The 27,280-nt window shown below is 44.1% G+C and overlaps 1 protein-coding gene across 2 annotated transcripts in view; it reads right to left on the bottom strand.

Moving 5' to 3' along the window:
• Positions 1-27,280, bottom strand: part of PIK3C2G (phosphatidylinositol-4-phosphate 3-kinase catalytic subunit type 2 gamma) — a 2,001,768-nt gene that overhangs the window by 982,576 nt on the left and 991,912 nt on the right. For both annotated transcript variants that reach the window (XM_069228485.1, XM_069228486.1), the window contains exon 14: positions 11,458-11,569. In XM_069228485.1, coding sequence (XP_069084586.1) covers positions 11,458-11,569 — 112 coding nt within the window. The remainder of the gene's footprint in view (positions 1-11,457; positions 11,570-27,280) is intronic.

Below are 27,280 nucleotides of genomic sequence, written 5' to 3'. Positions count from 1 at the left end.
AAGCGCTCACTCTCACTCACTCATTCCACTCTGCAATGCCACGAATATCAGGCAGGCTAGTATAACATGCACAAACTCACACTTGCTGCAAGCACCCTAATTTGGTGCACTGATATCCATCAGGCCAGTGGTTACTGCACTTGCAGACCCCCCCCCCCCCACCCCCCCCCGGGTCAAAACCTTCATCTACTCTCCAGCCAGTTCCTACAGTTCCTACTACCCTGCCCACCACAAGCTGGAGATGATAGTACTCTTTCTCCCGGATACTAGCCTGCTTGCAGCACGAATTACACTTATTCAGGACACCGGGGTAAAGGTGGGGCAAGGAAAGAGATGAAAGCTGATCAGGCAATAGTTAACAAATGGAGATCTGACCACCACTCTGGGAGTTCATTCACGGGACCTGGTCTGCCAAATACAGGGGGAGGATCACTCTAGGACACATGCTGTTCCCTGTGGCAGCTAGCCCAACCAGGTGCTTCAAATATACAGATAGTTATCAAACCCGCACCTCCCTGGTAGGAGGGACAACGTCTGAGGTGTGATTACTTTATTCACCCCGTACAGTCCTGGTTGCACACAAAGAGTTACTAAGTCTGTTTCTCCTTTGAATGAGGCACAACGTTTGGTGTGCAAAGACTTGAGTCACACCAGACAGATCCTAACACATGAAAAGTTACCAATGCTGTACCTCCCTGGAATTAGGCAGAACATCTGCTGAGTGATAACTTGTGTTGCGCAAGACAGATCTGATTACTCATGTAAAAGTTACTAATGCCGTACCTCCCTGGAATGAGACACAACATCTGGTACATGATGATGAGTCACACCAGAGAAATCCGATCACACACCATCCTACCAGTTCCTAATACCCTGCCCACTAAAAGCTGGAGATGATGTGCAATGACTTGAGTTGCACCAGAGAGCCAATCACACACAAAAAGTTATCAATGCTATACCTCCCAAAAATGAGGCACAATGTCTGGTGCATAATGACTTGGGTTAGACCAGACAAATGCGGTCACACACAAAGAGACACAAGTTCAGCAGTACCACACAAGGTAGAATGCGACAATGCTTTGGGTACGCCCCCACCTCCATGGGTCACAACCAGTCAATCGGACACCGCACACAATGAGAATGCAGTCGGGTGTCGCACAAGTGAAATGCGGTATGCTCGGCATAGATGGGTCATGCGGGGCCCCACAACTGGTGAATCTGTTTGCTCCTAACCAGATGCTTATACAGGACGTGGCCTCATGATGAAGAGCCGCACTCCTTGCAAGCGGGCAGTACTTTGAAGGCTCTGCACCAGGCAAATCCGGTCTCCAGGTGCAATACTTGGTCCCACGTCTGCGCTACTGCTCCCAGGTGATGTCTAGCACACGATGCAGGCACTTACGAGGGCAATGAGCTCCAGATCACACAGGTAGAAGGTGCCGGTCCCTTGCAGGAGGCCTTTGATGTTTTTGAGACCTCCACCAAGAATGGGGCAAGGCAACAAGCCATTGGAAAACACACTTCAGAGTGACACATAGCAGCAACCAGTTTGCCCAGGACAGCCACGATGCAGTAAGATTGCACAACATCTTTATCAGACAGTGTGCATCATGTCCTTGCAAGTGCATCTCTACTTTGCTGCAGTGGGGCACCAGTAATTATACTGTAGTGTGCCTTTGAATTTGGGGGAGGTTCAGACAGTTCCCCTTTGAGCCACAGATGCCTCTCCTAAATTTCAGTCCTGTCTGCCATGGGGCTGTAGAATGCAGATCTTAATTTTTAGTGGGGCCATGATCTGGCTCAAAGAGGCTAAGTGTCAGAACCTCCTTCTCCAATCTACCCAGCCAGGCCCACAAATGGCAGAAGTCTTTGTTCCAGTTGTGTTACAAAGTTTTATAGCTGTTACTGGAGAATGCACAGATGTGCTCTTCTATTCCCCAGTGTGGACTTGATTCAAATTAAAAAGTGCATAAAGACTTTTAGGGCAGAGAAATGTCCATATTCAAAGAGCCATTTCTCCATGATTATTGACAACACCACCTTTACCATAGAAAGGGGTTTGTCAAGGTAATGCCAATGATAGTAAACAACATGATGCTGCTCAGCTGCAATTCCATGTTAACCTATGTGCAGAGCAGCTCTTCTATGCAGGGCAAACACACATGGGTATTCTTCACTCTCTGGGCATATGTGCCTTTGTGCACATACACGCCTGTATTGGCAGGCTGGACACATGTTTAAAAGCACCAAAGGTCCAAGTGCACACACAGGCCTGGTAAGTCAGGCCAGTTATATCTTTAAAGCACTGCAAGTGCTTGTGCACAAACTAAGGCCTGCCATGACAGACTGGATACATATTTAGACACCCTAGGTGCTAATACACACACATAGGTCTGCTGTAACGGGCTTTATACAGGTATAAAGCACCATAGGTGCTAGTGTGCATATCCAGGCCTGCTATGACAGGCCCAGAACATGATTGGCACACCAGTGAGCAGAGCGCCCACACTGGACAGCCCCCCCTTGTATATGTAGGCAGGTGCACCCACTTCCTCACTGTATTGACATAGGGAAAGGCTCATGTGCCCAGAGGCTGCCAGGTAGTGACCCAGCCAAAAGCTATGGGAAGAGCTGACCCCCTAGGTAGGGAGAAACCCACGTGGGGGTATCTTCCCTACTCGGCATGGGGCACCCATGTATACCTGCCCAGCCCCCATCTACCACCTGCCCTGCCCTTCAGGGAGTGCTCTAGGGGTAGCTGAGAGTCTCCTCAGAATTGGCTATGAGGTTAGTAGTGCCAACCTATGCCCAAGTACAACAGCACCTCCACAGGTCTGCATTGGCAGGCCCACTACATGCTTCACAGGCTATTCTAGTGAGTGGAACACTCAGTTCAACATCCCACTAGTAGCCAAAGATGTATCCATCCCAGGTATGTGGTGTACCTTTTTACAAGGCACTCCAGTGTACAGCACCTGAACCAATCACGTAAGCAGTCCGTCCTAGCATGTGTAAGCAGGGCATGCGCACTTTCCCAATGCAGTACACTCCTAAGGCAATGCAAGGAAAGTCAGCAAAAGACCGGGAGGAAAAAGCAAAACATTTCAGAGAAATTCCCTAAAAAGGGCCATTTCCAGCATGACCCCCTCCCAGCCAAAAGCAAGGGTAGTTTAAGCATCCCCTTTGATAAACTACCAGGTTCAGGACGATAGAGCCTAAATGAGGACCTGCCACTGTGGCAATACCCCCTCTAGCTCTAGGTCACAGGAATCTACTAGGACTCCTTATGCTGCTCTCAGGGCCTACCCTAGGGTGTGGCTCCTTACACCTTGGGGGTGCATTTTAGTCCTGCGGCCCAGGCCACCGTAGTTCACTGGAACAGTTCCAGACCAAAGGCGCCAACAGCCACCAACAGCCACCTACATCCTTAACCTAGCACTCAACCACCCCTACCCTTGGTGACTCCCAAAAGGGAGAGCCAATGGCCCCCGATGTCTTGCACATTTCTCTTCCTTTCTTCTTGACCAAGTCAGGGATGGCTTCATGCACCAAGTCCTCCAGCCTAGCATTTGTACCCAGGATTGGACAGGGGTCAGGGGTGAGTTCTTTTTTCCCCTACTCCTTTTTTTTGTCAAGGGTACCCCACGGATTCCGAACAGATGGACTACTGGATCCGGGCAGCTCCTCACATCCCTCCGCTACTAGGGGACCCCGCCAGTAGATTTTCTCCTAGCACAGGCCAGCTTCCCCCACCTGGTGCTCCCTTTGTGGATTCACCAGGCCCATAGGCTGGGTGTAAGGTGTCCTGAGCTTTTGCCTGCCCAACTTCCCCCCTCACTTTGAGAAGGAACATGAGGCCTCCTGGGCATTTGCCCACCTCTGACCCCGCCTCGCCTTGAGTAAAAACATCAGAGCTTCTGGGCGCTGGCCCATCCCCAACTTCCTCCTCCTGATGAGAAGGACCTAAAGACTCATTTTATCACCCAGCTCCACAGGAAGCTGCCTACACTGACACAAATCTCTCCCACCCACGGTGGAGAGGGAGCCAGCTTATCCAACTGAGGGGCAACCCCCACAGTCTTTCCAGTGTAAAGTAAGAAATTCTCATCTTAGAGAAGGAAGGTTTGTGTCCTCCCCCAAAAATACTAATCAAGATGGCCTTTTTGAAGGGGTAACACACCATGACCTTCCCTGCTGGTGTAAGGAGGGTGTTTTACCCCACCTTGGGTAAGAACCAACATTAATTACCTCCCCAGCTTTCCTCTGGAACCCCATGTGCCTTAATAGTCACCTTGTAGGTTGACAGCCAGTTCTCAATGTCCCCCCCAACAAGAACTGTGATATTATATTTTTGGGGACACAACCACTACTCCCACTCTCAGATGCAGAGGGTGCGCCGCCACTGTTGTTGGACCCTATTTGTAGGGCTCTCAGATCCAATTCTTTGAGGCTAAGATCATGGGCCATCTTTTTCTCTTCCATGGCTAGTCCCTTCTCAGGCAATGCTTGCTCTGTCTCCATTCTGGCAGAAACCTGATAGTTTTCCAATGTAGCAAGGGCTACGGCCCGCTTCTTGTCTTGTCTGGCAAGTTCTAATTTTAGTTTCCTTTTTTTCCCTCCCGTCCTCCAGCTCTTCAGAGGACATGAACCTGGAGAACACACTGTTACCTGCAGCCGAGAAGACTCCCCATCCTTGAGGACAGGGCTACCACCGTCCACAGCTAGGCCATCTGAGATCCGCTGTGTCAGCTCAGTTCCCTTCCCACACACAGGATCTCTCCCTTTGTTCATTGACCCTTATGGGTGGACTTCTGCTCATGCTCAAAGGGTCTTCTGAAGGTTTGCCTTTGTGGCTTTTCCCCTGTGAAGCACCCACCTCTTCTAGCAGTACTCCCCAAGCGGCTTCACCGTATACAGTTCTAGATCGGCTAACTCAAAGGAGTCCCATTAGGTAGGTCCTCAGGCATGCTAGCAAATTGGCGGTAGTGGAAATAGAGATCTATAGGGAGCGAATATCAGAGACATCAAGGTCACTCCTACCTCCACACACCTTAGAAACAAAGGAACACTTTTGCCTCCGTAAAGTTGAGACGTGCAGCTAGTTATCTTGTGATGCTATGTAAAGTCCTAGCCTACTGCTTGACCACCAAATGTTGGATGCAGCATATTCTGGTTGGCTGAGGTGGGGCCCTAGCCAGGCAGAACTCACCACTCTTGTCAGGGATGGGTGATTACACTAACTATATAACTTGCATTCACCCTTGGGTAGCTTGGCACAGAGCAGTCAGGCTTATCACACGGAGAATGTGTGAAGCATTGGTACAGCACTACCACACAACAAATACACTGAGCACCACAAAAGAGACTTCACAGGAGGTGTGTGTAAATAACGTTTCTATTCAACACACACTTTAATCAACACAATATGAACATCATGTAAATCTGGACATAAATGACATTTAGAATTATAGAAAGCAATACTAGGCCTGACTGTGTTAAAAACATATTAGCACTAAGTACACTTGAGAAAAATAATGCTTTCCCTCTCAGCACTCTCATGCGGTGTCAACACGCTGTCAGCAGGAGACCCCCCCTAGGGATTTCCCCAATTCACTGTCACACCATTCTAGGATGCACCCTGGTTCACCCCGATAGCATCAATGTGTACATACAGAGAACAGTATCACTTTGAGATAGTTCCATGGCCTAGGCCGCACAGGTATACCCAGTGTCAAATATGATAATTTTCAGGCCAAGATACAATGTGTATGCCACATAGCTGCGAGTTGTAATCAATCACAGGTGGTCACTCCCACTCACTAGCTCCACACTGCTACATAGTGCCACAGATATCAGGCAGGCTAGTATCACATGTACGCGCTCATTCTCGCTCCAAGCACCCTAACGCGGTGCACTCATAACCATCAGGCTAGTGGTCATTACACTCACATACCCCTCCGTTGGGTCCAAACCTTCCTCCACCCTCAAACCAGTATCTACTACCCTACCCCCTCAAGAGCTGGAGGTTATAGCACTCTTTTACTGAGATACAAGGCCACTTGTGGCCAGAATTACACTTTTTCAGGACCCTGGGGCAAAGGTGGAGGGGAGCAAAGACATAACGGCTGATCAGACAATAGTCGACAAATGGAGATCTGACCACCACTCATGGAGTTCACTCTGGGGTCTCGGCACTGTGCCTTCCAGCACTGGTCTGGCAAGCATGGGGGGAAGAGTCACTCTGGGACACATACTGTTCACAGTGGTGCCTGGCCCAGCCAGGTGCTCCAATATACATATTGTTACCAAATCCGCCCCTCCCTGGTAGTAGGCAAAACATCTGGAGCGGGATGACTTGAGACGCACAATACAGATCCAATCACACACAGACCAATGTCTGGTGTGCGATGACTTAGGTCGCACCAGACATATTTGGTCACACTCACAGAGATGCAAGTTCAGCAGTGCCGCATGAGGTAGAATAAGGCACTACTCAGGGTACGCCCCAACTCCGAGGGTCACAACCAGTGAATCAGACACCACAACCAATGAACTTGCAGCTGGGTGTTGCACAAGAGAAATGCGGCAGGCTCGACAAAGGTGAGCCATGCGGTATCCCGCAACCGATGAACCCCCTCATGACCATCCAGGCATTTATGCATGCTGTGGCCCCAAGATGAATGGCCATATTTCTTGAAAGTGGGCAGTAATTTGAAGGCTCCGCACCAGGAAAATCCAATTTCCAGGCCCTACACTTGGTTCCACGCCCACACCGCTGCTACCAGGTGATATCCAACAGACGATGCAGGCACTTAAGAGGGCACCGCTCTCCAGATGAAAGAGGTAGAAGGTGTAGGTTTCCCATGGGGGGGGATCTTTGATGACCCTGAGACCTCCACCGAAAACAGGGGGGAAGCCAACAAGCCCTTGGAGAGCATACTTCAGAGTGCCACACAGCAGCAACCAGTTTGCCCAGACAAGTTGTGATGCAGGAAGAGTGAGCGGTCCTTTCCTAGAGTAGTAAATACTCCTTGTGCACAACAGGTTCATCTGGCAGTGTGCACCATGTCCATGCAAGTGTATCTCTACTTTGCTGCAGTGGGGCACCAGTAGTTATAATGTGGTGTGCCTTTGAAGTTGGGGGAGGTTCAGAGAGTTCCCCTTTGTACTACAAATGTCTCCCCTAAAATTCAGTCCTATCTGCCATGGGGCTGTGGAATGTATGGCTGTGGAATGCAGACCTTAATCTTTTGTGGGACTGTGAGCTGGCTCCGAGAGGCCAAGTGTCAGAAGTCCTCCCTCCAACCTATCCAGTCAGCTCACAAATGGCACAGGTCTTTGTTACATTTGTCCACACAAGTTTTATAGCTGTCCCAGATGTGCTCCTCTATCCACCGGTGTGGACTCAAGACTAATTCAAAAGCATTTTAGGGCAAAGAAATGACCACTTTCTAGAAGTGGCATTTCTCAATGATTATTGACGAAACCACCTTTACCATAGAAAGAGGTTTGTCAAGATGAATCCAATGATAGTAAACAACGTGAGGTTGCTCTGCTGCAATCTACTGTTGCAGCTTGGAGTAATTGTAACCATGTTAACCTATGGGCAGAGCGGCTCTCCTATGTAGTGGGCTTTCTTCACTCTCTGGGTATACGTGCCTTTGCACACATACAAGCCTACACTAGTAAGGTGGACACATGTTTAAAAGCACCAATGGTGCAAGTGTGCAAACAGGCCTGATAAGTCAGGACAGTTACATTTTTAAAACACCATAGGGGCTAGTGCGCACACCTAGGCCAGCTATGACAGGCTGGATACATATTTAGGACCTCCTAGGTGCTAGTGCACCTGAAACAGGCTGGAAACAGGGTTCAAGCACAATAGGTGCTAGTGCACACACCTAGGCCTATTATACATATTTAACCCTGCCCTAGTGGCCACGGTGCCCTCAGACCTGCTATGACAGGCCCAGCACGTTTGGCATCGCAGTAGGCACATGTGCCCACACTGGCCAGCACCCCCTTCCTCACATATGTAGGAAGGTTTCCCCACTGTATTGAAAGGAGGAATAGGCCCAGGGCCCTAAGGCCACCACGTAGGGAATCAGCAAAAACATATGGGAATAGCTCCCCCCCCCGGTAGGGAGAACCCATGTGGTGGTTCTTCCCTACCGGGCAAAGTAGTCCTATGTGGACCTACCCCGCCTCCTGTCTATTACCTGCCCCACCCTTCAAGTGGTGCTCTAGGGGTAGCGGAGGGTCCCCTCAGGTTTGGCTACTACATTAGTAATGCCAACCTAAGCCCAACCACAACTGCGTCTCGACAGGCCTGCATTGGCCCGCTCGCTACATGCTTCTCAGGCTATTCTATTGGGTGGCACACTCAGTGCAATGTCTGCACTCCAGGGTTCAGCACCTGAACCAATCACGTAAGCACCCCCGCCTAGTATGTGTAGGCAGGGCACATGCCCTTTTCCACTGCAACACAATGGGAAAGTGTCCAGAGTCCTAACGTCAAACAAAGAGAGTCAGCAAAAAAACAGGGGGAAAAAGCAAAGAAAATTCAGGGAAATTCCCTAAGAAGGGCCATCTCCAACAGCATGCATCTCCCAGATCTACAAATCCATGGTCTTCCGCTCCCCAAATACTCTATTGAAGCTTAAAACACACTGGAAGAGTGACTCCTCAATGACTCAGTCTGGAGAGGGCGTGCTTGTCCCTGAGAGTCCTAGTGACCTCCTTCAGACTCTGACTCATCCGACTCAACTACCTCCATATGGTCATCCTTACATTCTGGAAACTACGGTGAACAAACAAATTGACCACATTGACCTGCAACTGATATCAGAGTAGGGAGGCTTATTTCTATCACAGTTTGTGGGAAAGCCTGGGGGAAGAGGTTGACATATTATAGGCTAGAATTATACAATTTCAGCCATGTTTGACTGGTCTTAACTCTAATTGTTTATGTCTCTCTTGAAAAACTCATATCTACTGATTCTGCATAAGTTTAAAAAAAGAAAGAAAAAAATTGTGTTTATAAGAAAAAATTAAGCAAATAAAAATATCAAATTAATCAATTAAAATCATAATTTTCGAAAACCCTACTAATCAGTTGATGCAATGAACTCACCGAAATAAAATGAAACATTACTATATTATTAATTACACATAAGTAACAATTAAATGCAATAAGAATATGAATAATGAACTAAAAACCTACAATTCAAAAGCAGCATTATAGTAAGCTAGAGTTTAAACAAATATTATTGTGAAAAAGTACCATCGAGATTTTTGTCCATAATATTTTGACCGCGATATTATGCTCAATCTATACTTTTTAGTTAATAATTTAGTGACCACATCCTTTAATAATTCATATCTGGTATCAAAATCAGCATTTGTCTAAAGCAGAATCAATAGGGCCTCGCTTCAACAATATTTTTTTTTGTGTATCATTCAGCAAAAACTTTGACACAAATGGTTTATGATGTTCAGTACAGTGACATTTTATCATAATACAGAAATGCAAAATGTACGATGTAAAAGCAGTCAATGACAATATAAATCTATTTAATCAAAAATCCTGAAGTGTAAGGAAGACTATAATATAAGCATACATTTCATTATTGAGAGGAAAGAGAGAAAGCGAGAAGTATAGTTAAAGACAAAGAGTTCCAAACATGACTGCTACTGGCAGCAACTGGAGAAAAAAAAAACGTTCATGGAGGTACAGCTTTTAGAAATCTTAGAAATGCAAAGTAGCCGTTCCTTAAGTTGGATATAATAAGGACTGTCAGTAAGCACATGACCACTTAAATAACTAAACCAATCAATGATTTTAAATTAGTAGTAAAGGACATCGGACAACTAATACATTTCATGATTAGAGTGATACGGTCATACCAAATAAATAAAAAAAAAATTTCCTCACTATCATTCACACACCTAAACCCTTATGTCATATCCTCTTTAGGAAATAATTTTGCCACAGAAATCAATCAAGAGCTGTAGGTACGCATATTTAGAGTCATATCATGAATGAGTGCAACGGGGAACAAGGTGGCTATTTTGACTAAACAATATTGTCTATAGCGCTTACACCAACCACTTCGTGCTTGTGAATAGTGATATTTGAACCATATGCACTAACCTTCCCAGTTACCAAGATGGCGCCTGCATTGCATATTGTGTGATATGTTCAAAAATAGGATCCTGACCTCAGACTCTATCAGGCTGCAGAGCACGAAATGGATCATGGAAAGGCATTTCGTATTTTAAAGCAGATCAGTGACGTGCCCTAGGTATCCAGTACCTCACTGAACAGAGGCGTCAATTAAATTGGCAAATTCCCGTTCTAAGAGTTCGATTTCAAATTTGAGAAAAGACTCAATAACCACATCGCAAAGTATGCCATCTTTCTTTCGAATGTGACGAATAATTCCTGTTAAGGCACTTAATAACAACTACAAAACATATGTAAAGGAATAAAACAGAGAGCCCTGCTCTAGCTGATATTATACACCAGTAGCCAGTACAAAGGTAATTAACATGCAATATGGATGAAAGGATATATGGAAACAATCGACTTTCAACAGCCACTCAATATTTTTTCATGTTACTTGCCTAGGAATAGCAAATGCAAGTGGGTAACTACATTTTAGCAAAAGTCACAGTATATATTATGAACTTAGGAAAACATTAACATCAAAATTGTGGTGCTCAGTGTTTAAGTGATTATGAACAGGTGAAGTTAAAACAAAGGATGCAGCTAACTAGGAGACAAAATCCAGGATTAGGATATTTTGCTGGTGATGTAGCATAATTATTCCCGAGTATCAATGGAATTTTAGGGTAAGTTAAAGGTTATCAATACGTAGTGTCTAATGTGAGTCCATGGGTGGCAGGTGGAGCCCAACTGCACTCATTTTTGGGACCCGGCTCTTAATTTTCCTCAAAAGACACAGAAGGCGCAAAGAAGACAAAGTGGACATACACCAATGAAAGGATAAAAATATTTGCAGGGCACAATCTAGCGTTGTTGAAATCTGTTCACCACATAAGTCACAAAATTACATAAATAATGTAGGCTAGTAGGCTAATTCTTTCCTACAGTGAAACATTGTGGGAAAAGGTCTGTAAGTTCATCAATCAGTGCTAAATATTTACAATGCAGGAAAACAGTAATGATTGCCATGCATAATTATTTATTTACATATTTATTTAGTGCAAGGTTAACAGCTAACCTAAATCAATTAATGATTATTTTGAACTAAATACTGAGCAGTGTTTTCTGCAACCGCCCCCCCAAAAATAGCATTGGACGTTGAATGCCCATGTTGAAAAATCTACACCATAAACATTTTCTTGATGGCAGGTCAACACAGGCCTTGTTTGATATGTTGTCTAATTAATAAAATACAAGATATACGCATGATGTATTGAAAACAGACTCACCTGTAAGGTTACGAGAGGTTGGACACTAAAATCAGAAGCTCCAGGTGTGATAACAATGGGGGGCTCGCTGTGGAGTGCCAGGCCCATAAGTATTGTTCCATGAATTAAACGTCTAAAGGATGAGAACAAAACATTAGTCTGGTCCTACGAAAGGAGTCAAAACGTCCTTAGACCATCTGATATTTTCATTCACATACCATTGTAAGCCAAATAATAAAGGCTGCAACTTTCATAGATTGGAAACATAGAATGAATACAATACATTTATCAAACACTTTGCTATGACAACACTTTCTCATGTTCTTAAGTGTGCTTTAAGCGATGCTATTTTATGCAGCTGTACAACTCCTGCTTCTTGCATTCAGCCAGGTGGTAGACAGTATGGCTCTAATGATTTTGTACGATTGGTGGTGAATGACAATAATAAGAAAGAGCACTAAGAATGTAATACCAGAGTCACAGCAAGGGTAAACGTGTCTTACAGATAGCTTAGATCAGCATGCTGTATTTAGTTTCCACCTATGGAAGAGTCCTAAGTAAGACAGGCGAAGGAAAAGCAGAAATGAGATCCAGGTCATATACAAGCTTGGCCAAAAATAGCATCTTCCCTCCCCTCTACAAGAACTTTCATTCTGCAAATCACTAAAAAACCCTTATTTGCCCTTGTCCCTTTCTGACTCCCAGACAGCAACCATCAACCTGATCTATTGACATCTGTGACCAACAGTATCTTTATTACTTTCATCAATGCGATCACTAGCCTCATCATCTTCCCCATTGACTACTCCAACAATATGTTTCTTCTTGACTTAAATCTCTATGGAGATGCAATGACACAAACATAAAGGAAATGTTCATTGACCTCTGCAACACAGGGAATCTTTAAACATGACATTATTTAATGAACCTCCATCAAAGGCAGCACTCAACCTAGCCTCTGTAGCAATATTCCAAGCCTAGGTACTCAGAAGTGAATATGGCACACACAGAGCTTGGTCTTACATGTCTTTATTGCTCTGCATGCAACCGCAAACTCAAAATTCGAAACATGAAAAATCTTTTCACCACACCGAACATTTACATCACAATTCTACAGAGTCCATCAGGAACCTAAAGGGTCCTGTCATCGCTAACTCACAAGACATTCAGCGTCCATGTCTATGTCTTCTCTTGAAAACTAATCCATGTTATTGCACATCATTTTTATATGCCAATGCTTGGCTACTGAATTTATCTCCTCCACCACTGTCAACTGTTCAATCAATATAACACCTTCTTCAAGGTCTCCCTTAACAATGAAAACGCGCCCTCAGCTAAAATCAGAACATTCTGAATCATTCAACACCATCATAAACTCCAGTCCTGGCATACACGAACTGATGAAGCTATGGCCCAAAAAACAAACAATTCCGCACCTTAGAACACTCAAGAGCTTAAAAATGATTAATCTGTTGCTGTAATTACAGGTAGGCTATTAACATAGCACAGAACAGATTCAGAACTCTATGCAAGAACTTCAAACACTATTAATTCACGTTTCAGATGTACTCAGAACCTACTCAATAAACAAATTCATAACTATCAATACGTTCTTTGGAGATAAATAAAACAAACACGCCCCAAGTCAAAAAGGCATCACCGCTTCATTTATCTCACCATACTGTGCATCCATGTGGCCCTCACATCCAGACAAAATACAAAGATGATATCTTGCCAACACCATCATGAAACCTCAGCTGTAGCCAACGCATTTCATTCAAAAGAACTTCTTCAGGGATTATTTTGTATGTGTTTTCACTTACTCTACTCAGTGAAGGGACGCGGAGCTGTCATTCTCCATAAGGTTTTCAGTTTGGAACAGTTTTATGGGCCCTGGATTCACTAAAGATCACGACAATACAAGATTCAGAACTCAGTTCTTTTAAATGGTGAACTTAAAACATTGAAATTAGCCTAATGCCGGCAAAGGATGATCGAGCTTTGCCATGCTGATTTGACTTGAAAATACATACAATATAAACCATGAAGAAGTCCTTTTGGATGAAACGTGTTGGCTACAGCAGAAACAGAAAAGGAAAAAAAAAGAAATGTTTTAAAAGCAAATTAATGAATAAAGAATTATTTTAATGTGAAATTCACCTTTTGAATTTATGCATTCTTGCCAACTGTTTGTTGTGCGTGCCAAGTCACTATAATTATTGACTTTATTGAAGGATTTTCTCCCTGTTTGAGGACTAGGAAGGCTGGTCTCTAGATTCAGGCACTACAAGATCACAATAGGTATCCAGTATGTGCTGTATTTGTGTGCCTAAGCCTTCCTTTTTTAAATCAACAATCATGAAACCTATTGCAGAAACAAATGACACCCCCATCAATATAGTCAAAGCCTCTGGTACTAAAATGACACATGAGAAATGGACTGATTCTTTTAAAACAACTAAGGATGTCATCAATCTCCTCAAATTCAATCTAATAGAAGACCTACTTTTACTTAGATTGACAACTGAGAAGGCAGTCAACATCGAAATACAAATTTAACAGCTTCTAGGTGAATAATAATAAAAAAAAATGAATACTAACCAGTTTACAGAAAATACTGGCACACTGGAAACTCAGCACTCCATGTCATGCATAACACCATTCACATCAAATATAATAGTTAATGCTTGATTTTTGTTCATACTTGATCTCTCTACTGCCTTCGCTACCATTGACTGTAAAGCCCTAATGAACATCTACGCAACATTTGAGGAATATTTTCTGCTATTGGTCACCACCTACAACTCCAGGTAGCAGCAGATACCAGAAATGTCTGTTGTTGAAGTGATCTACCTTGCCATTTCAATCCTCTACAAAGAATATTGTGTAGCCTTCTTTCCCATCCACAAAACACAGCCCCAAAATACTCAAACAACTTGGTAGGAGCACTTTTACATAGAATGAAATCCTAATTTACCAAATTAAACTTCAGAAATACAATCTAAACACTAATTCTCTCTCACAGGATGGTTGCAGTGCCCAAATACAAGCATTCTCAACTCTACATCAGTTTAACTAGTTGAATAATGGAAAGGATTCAGAACTGTAACTACAGCATTTCCCCCCTGACAGGTATGGAGAGGGATTGCTGCATCCAACTACAAAAGGCCATAAATTGAATGTCAATTTCCACATTTTTGATGTAGATTTCTTATCCTATAGTGGGTAACATTTATGGCCCTTATGGGCAAAAAATCCTGTGTTTGTTCTAAACGTTTTCCAGATATTATAAGTTGGTACTTGGAATTTATGGAGGAGGACATGGTTGCAATAGGCAAAGCTCTTTCTTTCCACCAAAAGTAACCAGGAGTAATGGATGTTTAATTCTAGGAGAGTGACAAATTTAGTTTATGTTCAAGTAATATTCAAATTTATTGTACATAAAATTTACAAACATTAAGAAAAATGTTTGTTATGAAATTTCGTGTATTTTACTTATCACCGACTGCATACTCAGGGTGTGCTCAAGTGATACAGGGATAAAGTCGATGTCATACTATTCATACAATTTTGCCTAATTTTCGTAAGATTTCATGAACAATTCTCAAAATTAGCAAATAGTTGTGAACGAGCATATTGCAAAACTTGAAAGAGTTAAAAAAGAGCAGATAGTTGTAGAGATCAGCTGCCAAACTTAACTTGAACATAAATCAGACACATTGTGACTCAGCTCAAAGTTTATTCGAAGTGAAAATTATAGGCTCTGGTCTGCTGCAAGCCCACTTTGTCTTTCCTCTCTGAATCTAACTAAATGCTATCAATTTATAAGGTTATTTCGTACTTACCAAGCCCTCTCCATTCCCCACTTATCTAGCCAACTTACCAGACCCACCTCATCAGAGGACCATACCTTAATACCCACCTGCCAAAGCTGCACAAACAGCAGAAAATACAACGACAGGTCACTTCACAGCTGTCAAACTAAGGACCAGAACCCTTTTAACAGGATCCAGCACTTTTGTGTTAAATCTGTTTATTGGTGTTGTCATTTAAGTGCAGCACTAGAGATTTAGTAGCACAGCATTCTTCTCTAAGCCAATTGCAAAGAACATACAGGTATATTGCAAGATCTTTGGATCCATTATGTTTCCACAATTCAAGACCAAAGAAAGTGCAGGAAACGTCGTCAGGTACGCATATAATCACAGGTTTGACAATCACACATAAAAACTCTGAAAAAATTAATATGAGAACAACCGATTGTGATTCCCAAGTATTATAGTAACGTGCTGGGTGGATAAGGCTGATATAATTGCTGGTTGGAGGGAAGATTAATAGGGTAGGTTTATAAACCTATGAACTCGCTTTCCTTTCTTCACGTTATGTTTTGATCCCTTGTTTCAGTGTTCTCGGGATTCGATAAAATTCCGTCCCAGAGGTGAGGGCCGAGATCATGCCGCCATTGTCAATAGGAAGGGTCTTTTGGGCATTCCAGCGCACTGCTATGTGCTGTTTGGCTAATATCAGTGCCAGACTAATCTATCAAGAGCACTTACGTCCAGGATCAGGTTTCAAACTCAATCTGCATCAAGCTCTCTCAGTTCCCCTTGTAACTGAACAGACGTTAGAAAATGTGCAGACTAGTATTGCAATTGGCAGCCAAGCAGGTACTGCACACTCAAATTACCGGATTATAAACCATTATTTAAGGCATGAACGTCCACAGCCTATTGATAGCTAACTTCCTCTATCTGATAGCACTCACTGAGACTTGGTTTACCAGCACAGCATATCCACCTTACACAGCTAACTACTGCTTCTTAATCAACTACACGGAAATTGGCAATTAGGGAAGAGCATACCTATTAAGTGTCACTCATTTGCAGGGAAATAAACAGCTCTAACCATACGGTGTGGAATAGCTGTCATCCAAATTCAGCACCAATCCTATTTCATCCTTTGTTGCACACAAATCCTCTAGTCCCCCAGTATAAAACAGGCAACATTAATAGACATTGAAATCACTGAAGAGCCTGGTAATCGAAAAACTTGACTGCTGGCCAATCCAACAACAAAGAATGCACCAGAAATATTTGAAACACTGTTTTGCTTAGGCATCACACCAACTGATAGAGAAATATCAAACCACCTTGTGGACCACTGCATCATCTTGTCTTTACCGAACCTCAGACTCCAGATCGAGGTCTTTAAGGATCAGTGCACTTTTTCTGGTCAGACAACGTCTTTGTTAGTTTGCACATACAAGGCTAACTCTATACCAGTACCAAAAAGGTACCAATCCAGTGCTAAAAGACATAGAATAAAGTGCAATCCTCTGTGGCACAAATCTGAATACCTCAATCATAACTGACCATCTCACTGATTCTCTTTCATATATTCTCTGTTAAATATAGCCAACATTTCGAAAGCAAACACCTGCGGTGGTCACAGGTGCACTAATGGCACTCAAACCTACCTCAAACTAGTAGATGAATTTGCGGACCCTTTCCAGGTGGAGTACTCTTTAAAGGATCATCATTACTGGATAAAGCTAAAGTGGCTCTGCATTAATATCTAAAGAATCATGATCCTGGTATTTGGACCAATGTTTCCATTAACCTCTATTTCATTCGCCAGATTCAGTGGGCCCACAGCCCATTCCATTACAAGAACTTCCCATTGAAATGGTATGGTACGATGTCCTTCAACGTCACAGTTACATTTAATAGCGAATAATGTTTTACACCACAGATGGCGAGTATTCCATTTACTGCACTTCACCCACAAAGTAGACTTTATTCTCATGAGGCACAGTTTGTTGACTACTGCAATGCCATCTATACCAACATCCAGAGAAAAGATGGTTTCAAGCACTAATATGTGAACAAGTGTGCGTTATGTTATAACTATTCTAAATACAAAGAGAAATTATAATCACGCTCAGTAGTTTCACATTGTGCCTAAAATGTGTAACAAACACTTTAAATAATTGGACAGATGTTTCCAACAAGACTTAAAAACACACAAGATCATCTTTGGTTACACGTATATACAAGCATTGGCAAAGCCAATAAATATGTCTTGGGTATAGGCAGGCATTGACAGACAACACTACAGACATACAGAAAACATGTTTACAGGGAAATATACCAATAAGAAAGGAGCATCAAGGAAATATACAGATAAAATACAACAGATACGTGCACACAAAGGTGACTTCATCAAGTAACCATTTATTTGGTTTTGTGTGCTTTTCAAATAAATGACAAACTAAAGTAAAATAAAATATACATAATAATTCAACAACCAGATACATCTGAAACGGCAGGGCTAGCTAGAGATAAAAAAAAGAAGAACAGCTTCAACAATAGTACTTTTTAAAAAATTGGAAGAGGACTGTCACAAATGAAAAAAACACTCAGAAGCGTAGTTCAGAACATCTGTGGCTTTTTCAAATCATATTCTTCAACATTATACATTTTAAAACTGCACCATGATTTTGGATCTTAGATGTGTTACTTCCTAAGCATGTAAGATAACCTAGTGGGATAATTTACCTGCTAGTGACAGATCTGTGTGACTTGCATATCTTTTCTTAATAACCAACTTTATTGATACTTGCAGAGTGAAAACACACCCAGAAGACACAAGAAAGTACATATTGGTTATCACACAAGACAAAAGTAATAAAGCACCATCATACCAGTATCCAGAGAGGTGACACATTCAAGCGGCAGCATGATACAAAAACTTCATACAAGTTGCCCCCAGCACTTCCCCCAAACATGCACATGCTTTACTGGGCAGCCCCTAGCTTCAAACGCAGGTCTCTGTTGTTGTGCACACCAGTCTATACCTCTCCGTCATCGCCTTCTTGTAGGGGGAGCTGCTATGTCCCACTTTGCCACCATTATGGCCGTGCCAAGAGCACCTGATCCTCCCTCAATCCCCAAGAACCCTTCGGGACACCAAGCACCAACAGCAATGGTGAATGTTGCACAGCCCAGAACAACAGATCAGTTATTTCAGTCCAATAACTCTGGATCAGTGGACAAACCCACGCCATATGATAAAAGTCAGCGGGGGCATGTGAGCAGCAGTGGCAGGTGGGATCCAGAAGAAGGCCTACCCAGTGTAATCTGGCAGGAGTGAGGTAGACACAATAAAGGTAATAGATGTGAATAAAGCAGAGCCTGGATGATATTGTTATAACTCCAGATGTAGGAAGCTGGCTCTGTATATACTATCTCAAAGTGAGAGATAGTGTGCACAGAGTCCAAGGGTTCCCCTTAGAAGTTGATAGTGGCAAAATTAGATAATACGAATGCTCTACTTTGTGGTAGTGTGGTCGAGCAGTAGGCTTATCAGAGGGTAGTGTTAAGCATTTGTTGTACACCCACAGGCAATAAAAGAGACCACACACTCAAAGACTTAACTCCAGGCCAATGGGTCTTTATATAGAAAAATATTATTTTCTTAACTTATTTTAGAACCAAAAGATTCAACTTTTAGGTAAGTACATGAAATGTAAGGTACTTCACACAGGTAAGTATAGAACTTTGATTTAAAACAGTAGTACACGCAGTTTTGGTTAAAATGGCAATAAGCTATTTTAAAAGTGGACAGTGCAAAAATCAACAGCTCCTGGGGGAGATAAGTATTGGTTGCTTTCTCAGGTAAGTAAAGCACTTACAAGTTTAGTCTCCTGGGCATAGGCAGCCCACAGTTGGGGGTTCAAGGCAACTCCAAAGTCACCACACAAGCAACACAGGGCCAATCAGATGCAGAGCTCAAAGGAGGGCCCAAATAACATAAGCACCTATGAAGAACAGGGGTGCTCCAGTTCCAGTCTGCTAGCAGGTAAGTACTTGCGTCGTTGGGGAGCAGACCAGGGTTTTTTTGTAGAGCACTAGGAGGGGGGACACACAAGCACACAAAACATACCCTCAGCCACACAGGGGCAGCCGGGTGCAGTGTGCAAAGTAGGTGTCGGGTTTGCCACAGAAAACAATGGAGGGACCGGGGGTCACTCTGCCAATGCAGGCAGGGCACAGGGGGCTTCTCGGGCCAGCCACCGACTGGGCTAGGATGAGGGCCGCTTGCTGGTCACTCCTGCACTTGTAGGTGGTTCCACTTAGTCCTGGGGGCTGCGGGTGCATTGCTTGGTCCAGGCACCGGGTTCTTTTGTTACCAGGCAGTCGCAATCAGGGGGAGCCTCTGGATCCTCATCTTCAGGTGTTTCTGTGGGGGATACAGCGAGGTCGACTCAAGGTGTCCACATAGTTGGAGTCACCTGGGGGTCTTCTCTGCAGTGTTGGTTGTCCTGAACTTGAGCCGGGGGCATTCGGTGCAGAGTGTGAAGACTCATGCTTCTGGCAGGAAGTTGAAGTCTCTTTAAAGTTGCTTGCTTTGTTGTTGTTTCTGGACAGAGCCGCTGTCCTCAGGAGTTTCTTTGCCCTTTAGGTGCAGGTCAGTCCTCTGAGTCCTCAGAGGTTGCTGGCCCTGCTGGATGCGTCGCTGTTCAGGTTCTTTGAGCCTGGAGACAGGCAGGTAGGGCTGGGGCCAAGTCAGTTGTTGTCTCTGTCGTCTCTGCGGGGCTTTCAGGTCAGCAGTCCTTCTTTCTTCAGGTTGCAGGAATATGATTTCCTGGGTTGAGGGTCACCCCTAAATATTAAATTTAGGGGTGTGGTTAGGTCTGGGGACAGTAGCCAATGGCTACTGTCCGGGAAGGTGGCTACACCCTCTCCCTATTTCTATTGGGAGAATCCTCCAAAACCAAGATGGAGGATTTCTTAAGGCAGGGGTCACCCCAGCTTAGGACACCTTAGGGGCAGTCCTGACTGGTGGATGACTCCTCCTTGTTTTTCTCATTATCACCTCCGGACTTGCCACCAAAAGTGGGGGCTGTGTCCGGAGGGGCGGGCATCGCCACTAGCTGGAATGCCCCGGGGCGCTGTAACAACAGGCATAAGCCTTTAAGGCTCACCACCAGGTGTTAAAGTTCCTGCAGGGGGAGGTGAGAAGCACCTCCACCCAGTGCAGGCTTTGTTCCTGCCCACAGAGTGACCAAGGCACTCACCCCATGTGGCCAGAAACCCATCTGGTTGTGGCAGGCCTGCAGGAAGTGGTCAGCCTATCACTGGTGTTTGGACTGGTATACATGGGACATCTCTAAGATGCCCTCTGTGTGCATTTTCAATAAATCCCACACTGGTATCAGTGTGGGTTTATTGTGCTGAGAAGTTTGATACCAAACTTACCACATTTCAGTGTAGCCATTAAGGAACTGTGGAGTTCGTGTTTGACAGACTCCCTGACCATATACTCTTTATGGCTACCCTGCACTTACAATGTCTAAGATTTGGCTTAGACACTGTAGGGGTATAGTGCTCATGCAACTATGTCCTCACCTGTGGTACAGTGCACCCTGCCTTAGGGCTGTAAGGCCTGCTAGGGGGGTGACTTACCTATGCCACAGGCAGTGGGTTGAGGGCATGGCACTTTGAGGGGAGTGCCATGTCGACTTAGTCATTTTCTCCCCACCAGCACACACAAGCTGTGAGGCAGTGTGCATGTGCCGAGTGAGGTTTTCCCCAGGGTGGCATAATACATGCTGCAGCCCGTAGAAACCTTCCCTGGCCACAGGGCCCTTGGTACCAGGGGTGCCAGTTACACTGGACCTACCTGTGTGCCAGGGCTGTGCCAATTGTGGGAAAAAAGGTTCAGTTTAGGGAAAGAACACTGGTGCTGGGGCCTGGTTAGCAGGATCCCTGCACCCTTTCAATCATAACTAGCACCAACAAAAGGCAAACAGTTAGGGGGTAACCATGCCAAGGGAGGCATTTCCCTACAGAGCCGTCATGGCATCTCGCAAGATTACATTCTCCAGGGGGACCAACCAACCCTCCCAGTGGGCGTGACTTGCCTATCTTATGTTTGACTCTCAAAAACACGAAGTGACTCCCACCCAGGTGTATGATACTAAAACCTTGTAGAACCAGTACCAGAAGCCACAATATTGTGCCAAAAATCATTAAGCATGCCAAGAAATTCTTACTCATATCTACCTGTTGTACAGCTGAAATAAGAAATAAAACATTTAAAAAAAAGATTAAAAAATCATGCACCATTCCTTACAAGTGATGGCTTCTAAGCTCAGGATGTTATGTTTGGCTAAACAGTTGCACAACTCGAAGGAACAAAACAAGCTCTCCTCCCTCTCAATAAATAACCCATACATTATGCCATAGCTCAGTGGGGCTAGGCTGATGCAACTCTTCATAAGGATTGCATGCGATCTAAGAGCTGAAAGTAGAAGTAGCAAAACTAATTAATATGGATCTGGATCATAGCACTGAACAGCAGATAGCAGAATCCCATACCTGTAAACATTACGGATCCAAAATGGTACTGCTCTAGCTTGAACATCCATTGGCTGCGTTTTATGTTTGAGAAGATGGTTACTGTACAGCTCACAAATATGTCCAGTTCAATTACAAATTGTGAGATAAATATTCTTTTGGGGTCTGCGAACAGAGACTGCACTAGTCAATGTTCAAACAGCTACTTAGAAGACAGCCTCTGATATTGTTGGATATTCTGCAGCCTTAATGCCATTGGTACTCTACTTTGCGAAGAGACAAAGAAGGGCTATAGGCTCTTTCTAGAGCTTTCAACAACCTCCACCACCTTTAATCTGTTGGATGTACTAGCAAGGGAGGTGGTGATCAGTAAAGAGGGTAGAGTCCATTCTGTCTGGTTGAAAAAGCAGTATGGCATTTGGTCAGGAATTACTATTTTCTTTGTAAATGTCTATCTCCACTTGTTCAATAGCTCTTTTTCCATGAGGGTGACAGCTTTAACAATAATTTACAAAGCCAATAGGTCACGCTTACGCGAGAGCTATTGCTTTTGGTAATGTATGTTAGCCATGTTGTATACCAGTGTGACTAATGTACAGCATGGTTAAATGATTAGTGGCATGGAGTGTCATAGAGTTGAGTAGGGGGAGTAGATAGTCATCGAGTGGATTTGTTGGAGTAGAGTGTCAGAGTGGAGTGGGGAGTACAGTGTCAGAGTGGGGCAGAGAAGAGTAGAGTTCAGTGTCAGACAGCATTGTAGAGTGCAGTGCCGTACAGTGGAGTGGCATAGAACGGGGTATAGTATAGCGGAGTGGTGTGAAATTGGGTGGAGAGGGTTGAGTTGATTGGGGTAGTGGGATGGATTGGAGTAGAGTGAGATGGAATGGATTGAGGTAGAGTGGGGTGGATTTGATTGGGGTAGGGTGATGTGGATTGGGGTGGGGTGATGTGGATTGGAGTAGCGTTGGGAGGATTGGCATAGATTGGATTGGAGCAGATTGGGGTGGATCTATGTGGAGTGGGGTGGGCTGTAGTGGTCTGGATTGGACTGGGGTGGGGTGGATTGGATTAGAGTGGGATAGGGTAATTTGGAGTGGGGGAGTGAACTACAGTGGGGTGGATTGAATTGAAGTAAAGTGGTTAAGATTGATTGGAGGGGAATGGAGTGGGTTGAATTAGGGGAATTGGGGGATTTGGTGACGTGAGGTGGATTGACTGGAGTGGGGTGGATTGGAGGGGAGGATTGGAGTGGAGTGGGATGGATTGGATAGATTGGTGTGTGGTGGAATGCATGTATTAGAGTGAGGTGGGTTGGACAGGAGTGGACTGGTTTGGAGGTGGTGAACTGGAGTGGGGAGGATCTGGAAGGGCTGTATTGGTGAGGTGGATTTGGTAGGGCTGTATTGGTCGGGTGGATTGGATGGATTGGAGTGGAGTGTGTTGAACTAGGATTGATTGGATTGTGGTGGACTGCTTTGGAGTGAGCTGGATTGGAGTGGGATGGATTAGATTGGACTGGAGTGTATTGAATTCGGGTGGAATGTATTGGAGTGGGGTGAACTGGAATGATACAGGGTAGACTGAATTGGTGTGAGGAAGTTTAAATTGGAGTGGGTGGATTAAGGTGGATTGGAGTGGAGTGGGGTGGATTGGCTTGGCATCACGTGAAGTGGGTTGGATTAGATTGGAGTGGGTTGGATTGGGGTGGGTGGATTGTATTAGTGTGGATTGTAGTGGGATGGATTGGATTTGGTTGAATTGGAGAGAGGTGAGGTAGACTGAAGTGGGACAGACTGGATTGAGTGGGATTGATTTTATGTAGTGGATTGAAGTGGGATGGATTGGAGTGTGGTGGACTGCATTGGATTGGATTGAATGGGATGGATTAGACTTTAGTGGGATGGAATGGACAGGACTGGTGTGGATTGGAGAGATTAGATTGGATGCGGTGGAATGAATTGGAGTGGGTTGGATTAGAGCGGGTTGGATTGGATTGGAATGGGGTAGGATGGAGTGGACTGGGGTGGATTGGATTTGAGTGGGGTGGAATGTATTGGGGTAGGGTGGGGTGGATCGGATTGAGGTGGATTGGATTGGGATGGTTGGACTGGATTCGTTTTGGTGGGGCTGGATATGGTTGGGGTGGATTGGATGGGGCGGTGTGGATTGGGGTAGGTGGATTGAATTGGGGTGAGAATGTTGGATTGGATTAGAGTGAGTTGGATGGGATGGGGTTGACTGGATTAGATTGGAATAGGGTGGACTGGATTAGATTCAAATGGAGTGGACTGGATTGGAGTGGGGTGAGGTGGACTGGATTGGAGTGGGGTGAGGTAGACTGGATTGGAGTGTGGTGGATTGGTATGGAGTGGATTGGAATGGGGTGTCTTAGAGTGTAGTGGATTAAGATGAATTGGAGTGGACTGGATTGGAGTGGGGTGGGGTAGTTTGGCTTGGTATCACATGAAGTGGGTGGATTGGAATCAAGTGGGTTGGATTGGGGTGGGTGGATTAAATTGATATGTATTGGAATGGGATGGATTGGAGTTGGATGAACTGGAGTGGATTGGATTGAGTGGGATTTATTTTAAGTGATGGATTGGATTGAAGTGGGTTGGAGTGTGGTGGATTGGATGAACTGGAGTAGATTGGATTGGAATGGGGTGAATGGACTGTAGTAGGGTGTACTGGATTGGTCTGGGGTGGATCGAATTTAGTAGGGTTGATTGGAGTGGGGTGGATTGGTTGGGTTGAGATGGGGGTGTATTGGGGTGGATTGGGGTATACTGCACATTTATGATACAGCATAATTTTGGAAATTACACATAAGAAAGAAACAACATAACTTTGCAATATTTAGAACAAGATAACAGTCATCTTTTGAGAAGAGGGCCCACAAGCAAAATTAAAACATAACATGAGGGCAAATTGAGAAGAAAAGTTAACTATAGAAAATAAAACTTTGCCATTGTGTTCTGCTGGGCACATTCTTGCCAGGCACACGCATTCTGTGTTACAGGGAATTAGAAGATAAAAAGATCAAAATAGTACCTCAATCATGTTGGGAGAAGCGGAAAGGCACTGATTCAGCTGAATCAATCAGTGCTTGGTCCCTGCTCCACTGAAAGGAACAGAAATTATGCTTAGCCTGCAGTGGCCAGTTACGACACTGCAAAGAATAGGACCACGCAAGCCAATATATGGTAAACAACAGGTGGGTTCCAGGACCTTTTTGTTAACAATAGTGTCTTGCAAGCGACACGCATGGGCTAGCACATCCTATGAAAGACTCAACCCTAAAAACAACGTAGGTGACAATCAGGTTGAGGACCGTTTGTCCACAATCCTATGACTGAACATTTGAGGGTTACTGAGGTGATTTCAGCTATCGAACAGTGGATGAATTGGTACTGGTTGAGTCAGTGTGCCTGGTTCTTTGCATTGGGTCTGCACACTAACTAGTCAAAAAGATTTCAGGACTTGGATCCTTCTAACTGGGTGATATGGATAATTCAAGGTAAAGACAAAGTGAAGAATTTTTCCTATGTTGATGAGCTGAAAAAATGCAACAGCATTGGTGCATGCTTGTTTTTGCATAAATTGACTCCTTATAGTCGGATCTGTTGGCTACGTCAGTGCTTGTCAAACATGGACCTAGCCAGAAATGCAGATTAGTAGTATAAAAATATACTAAACAGAAAGAATAAACGTGCTGTTTACATGTGCGAAAATTCCTAATTGCTTTACTGCAATTGGGTGGACTTGAACTACAAAGAATGATCAAAAACACTCTCTGCTGTTCCTAGTGAACTCAGCTCATGTACAGTAAGGAATTGTCAAAGCACCGTATCCAGGGTAGAAGTTCTGAGTCGTGCTGGCGAGCCACTACAACCAAATATGGCTACCCTCACAAGGAGCTTCACTGGAAATGTGCGCAGCATGTGTGTGTTCAAGAGGATATGGAATGATGACAATGATCGAAATGTAACAGATTCTCTTCAAAGGGTTGCTAGACACAGACACTTTGAAAGTTACTTCCCATTAATACTTAATTTAAGTTACTTCTAGAACAGGTGTTTATGAGACGATTACTTTTTGTATATTATGTAAAACAGGGTAGGTCTAAAATGAGCTATGGTAACATCGTTGAGCACGGTTTTAAATGCTGCAATTTTTTTTTATATTTGACAATTGTTTACAGTTCTGAAAGGCAGTCTCCTCTCATCTTTCTCTCGCCAAGTCTTTTCTGAGGAGATGATTCTACTTAAAACGACTTTCGACTAAATTAATCGTTAAATTAAAAGAAGTAAAATGTCTTCGTCACATCAAATTATATTCCGCAACAGGTGTCACTATTTTCGCAGAAGCATTCTAATACATGCTACTAAACCACTGCATGATAACCCAATGCACTTTTCATTGAGACATGGGAATTACTTTAATTTACATTTTCGACCCAACAACAATTTAGCACAATTGGAAACGTATTTAATTAGTTATGTAAGCATGCACGTCAAGCGATGCATTCTATCTACAGATTAAAGAGTCCATGCACGTAGTAATGCATATTAGGGCAAACATGGCGTGGACGGATCTTATTGTTTAATAATAATTCTCCGAATCTGATTGGGTGAACGGAGGCAGAGTATTGACCAGAGGGTTTAAGTGCATGAATTAAGTGCTTTCCCTCTTTGTGCTGCCTTGCGATTGGATGTGTACTCGTGGGGAGTTAGGGTTATTTTACAGTAGGACAAGTCATTATCGTGGGTGAGGCTCCAGCCTAAAATTAACAAACCATCTCCAAATGTTTTTGGCTTCCTCCGCGCCTCACCTCACTGTGTTTAAGACACAAATAGTACAGGCATTTTGTATTCTGCGTGCACTGTTTTCAGAGATGAAGCGTGCATGTATGATCGGTGCAGCAGACAGGTAGGACCCAAAGCCATTTGCCTGCTTGTTTGGCCAGAGTCCCATTGGAATCCTTTAGTTGTATTTACTGTTTTCTGGTCTCCTTTATAGCATTCATCAATAAATCAATTGGTATTTCTAGAGTGTACACTGTCAACCCCAGGGATCTCTGGGTGCTTACGTGTCGTGTCTCTGTCGAAAAGCCAGGTCTTGACGTTTTTCCTGAACTCTGTCAGGAAGGGCAGTGTTCGGAGGTAGAGGGGTAGGGCGTTCCAGGTCTTGGTGGAGATGAAGGAGAAGGTGTATGCAAGGGCGAATAAGATGGAGGGCATGAAATTTCTGGGCAGGTAGAAGTTTAGTCAATAATTGATAAAAGATGGTCCTTGGTTGTGTAGTGCTTTGTAGGCGTTTGTGAGAACCTTGAACTGATAGGGATCCATTTGAAGATTCTGCAGAGGGTTTAGAAGCACGAGGAGGCAACTGCATTGATTTGTAGTTTCAGTTTGTTGTCGAAGGATGATACAAGGATGCACGTGTGGTGTGTTGATGTGGGTGTAGGTCTGAGTTCTGCTGGT

Source organism: Pleurodeles waltl, chromosome 4_1 (genome assembly GCF_031143425.1).
Source record: "Pleurodeles waltl isolate 20211129_DDA chromosome 4_1, aPleWal1.hap1.20221129, whole genome shotgun sequence".
NCBI lineage: Eukaryota > Metazoa > Chordata > Amphibia > Caudata > Salamandridae > Pleurodeles > Pleurodeles waltl.
This window is presented reverse-complemented; position numbering and strand designations above follow the sequence as displayed.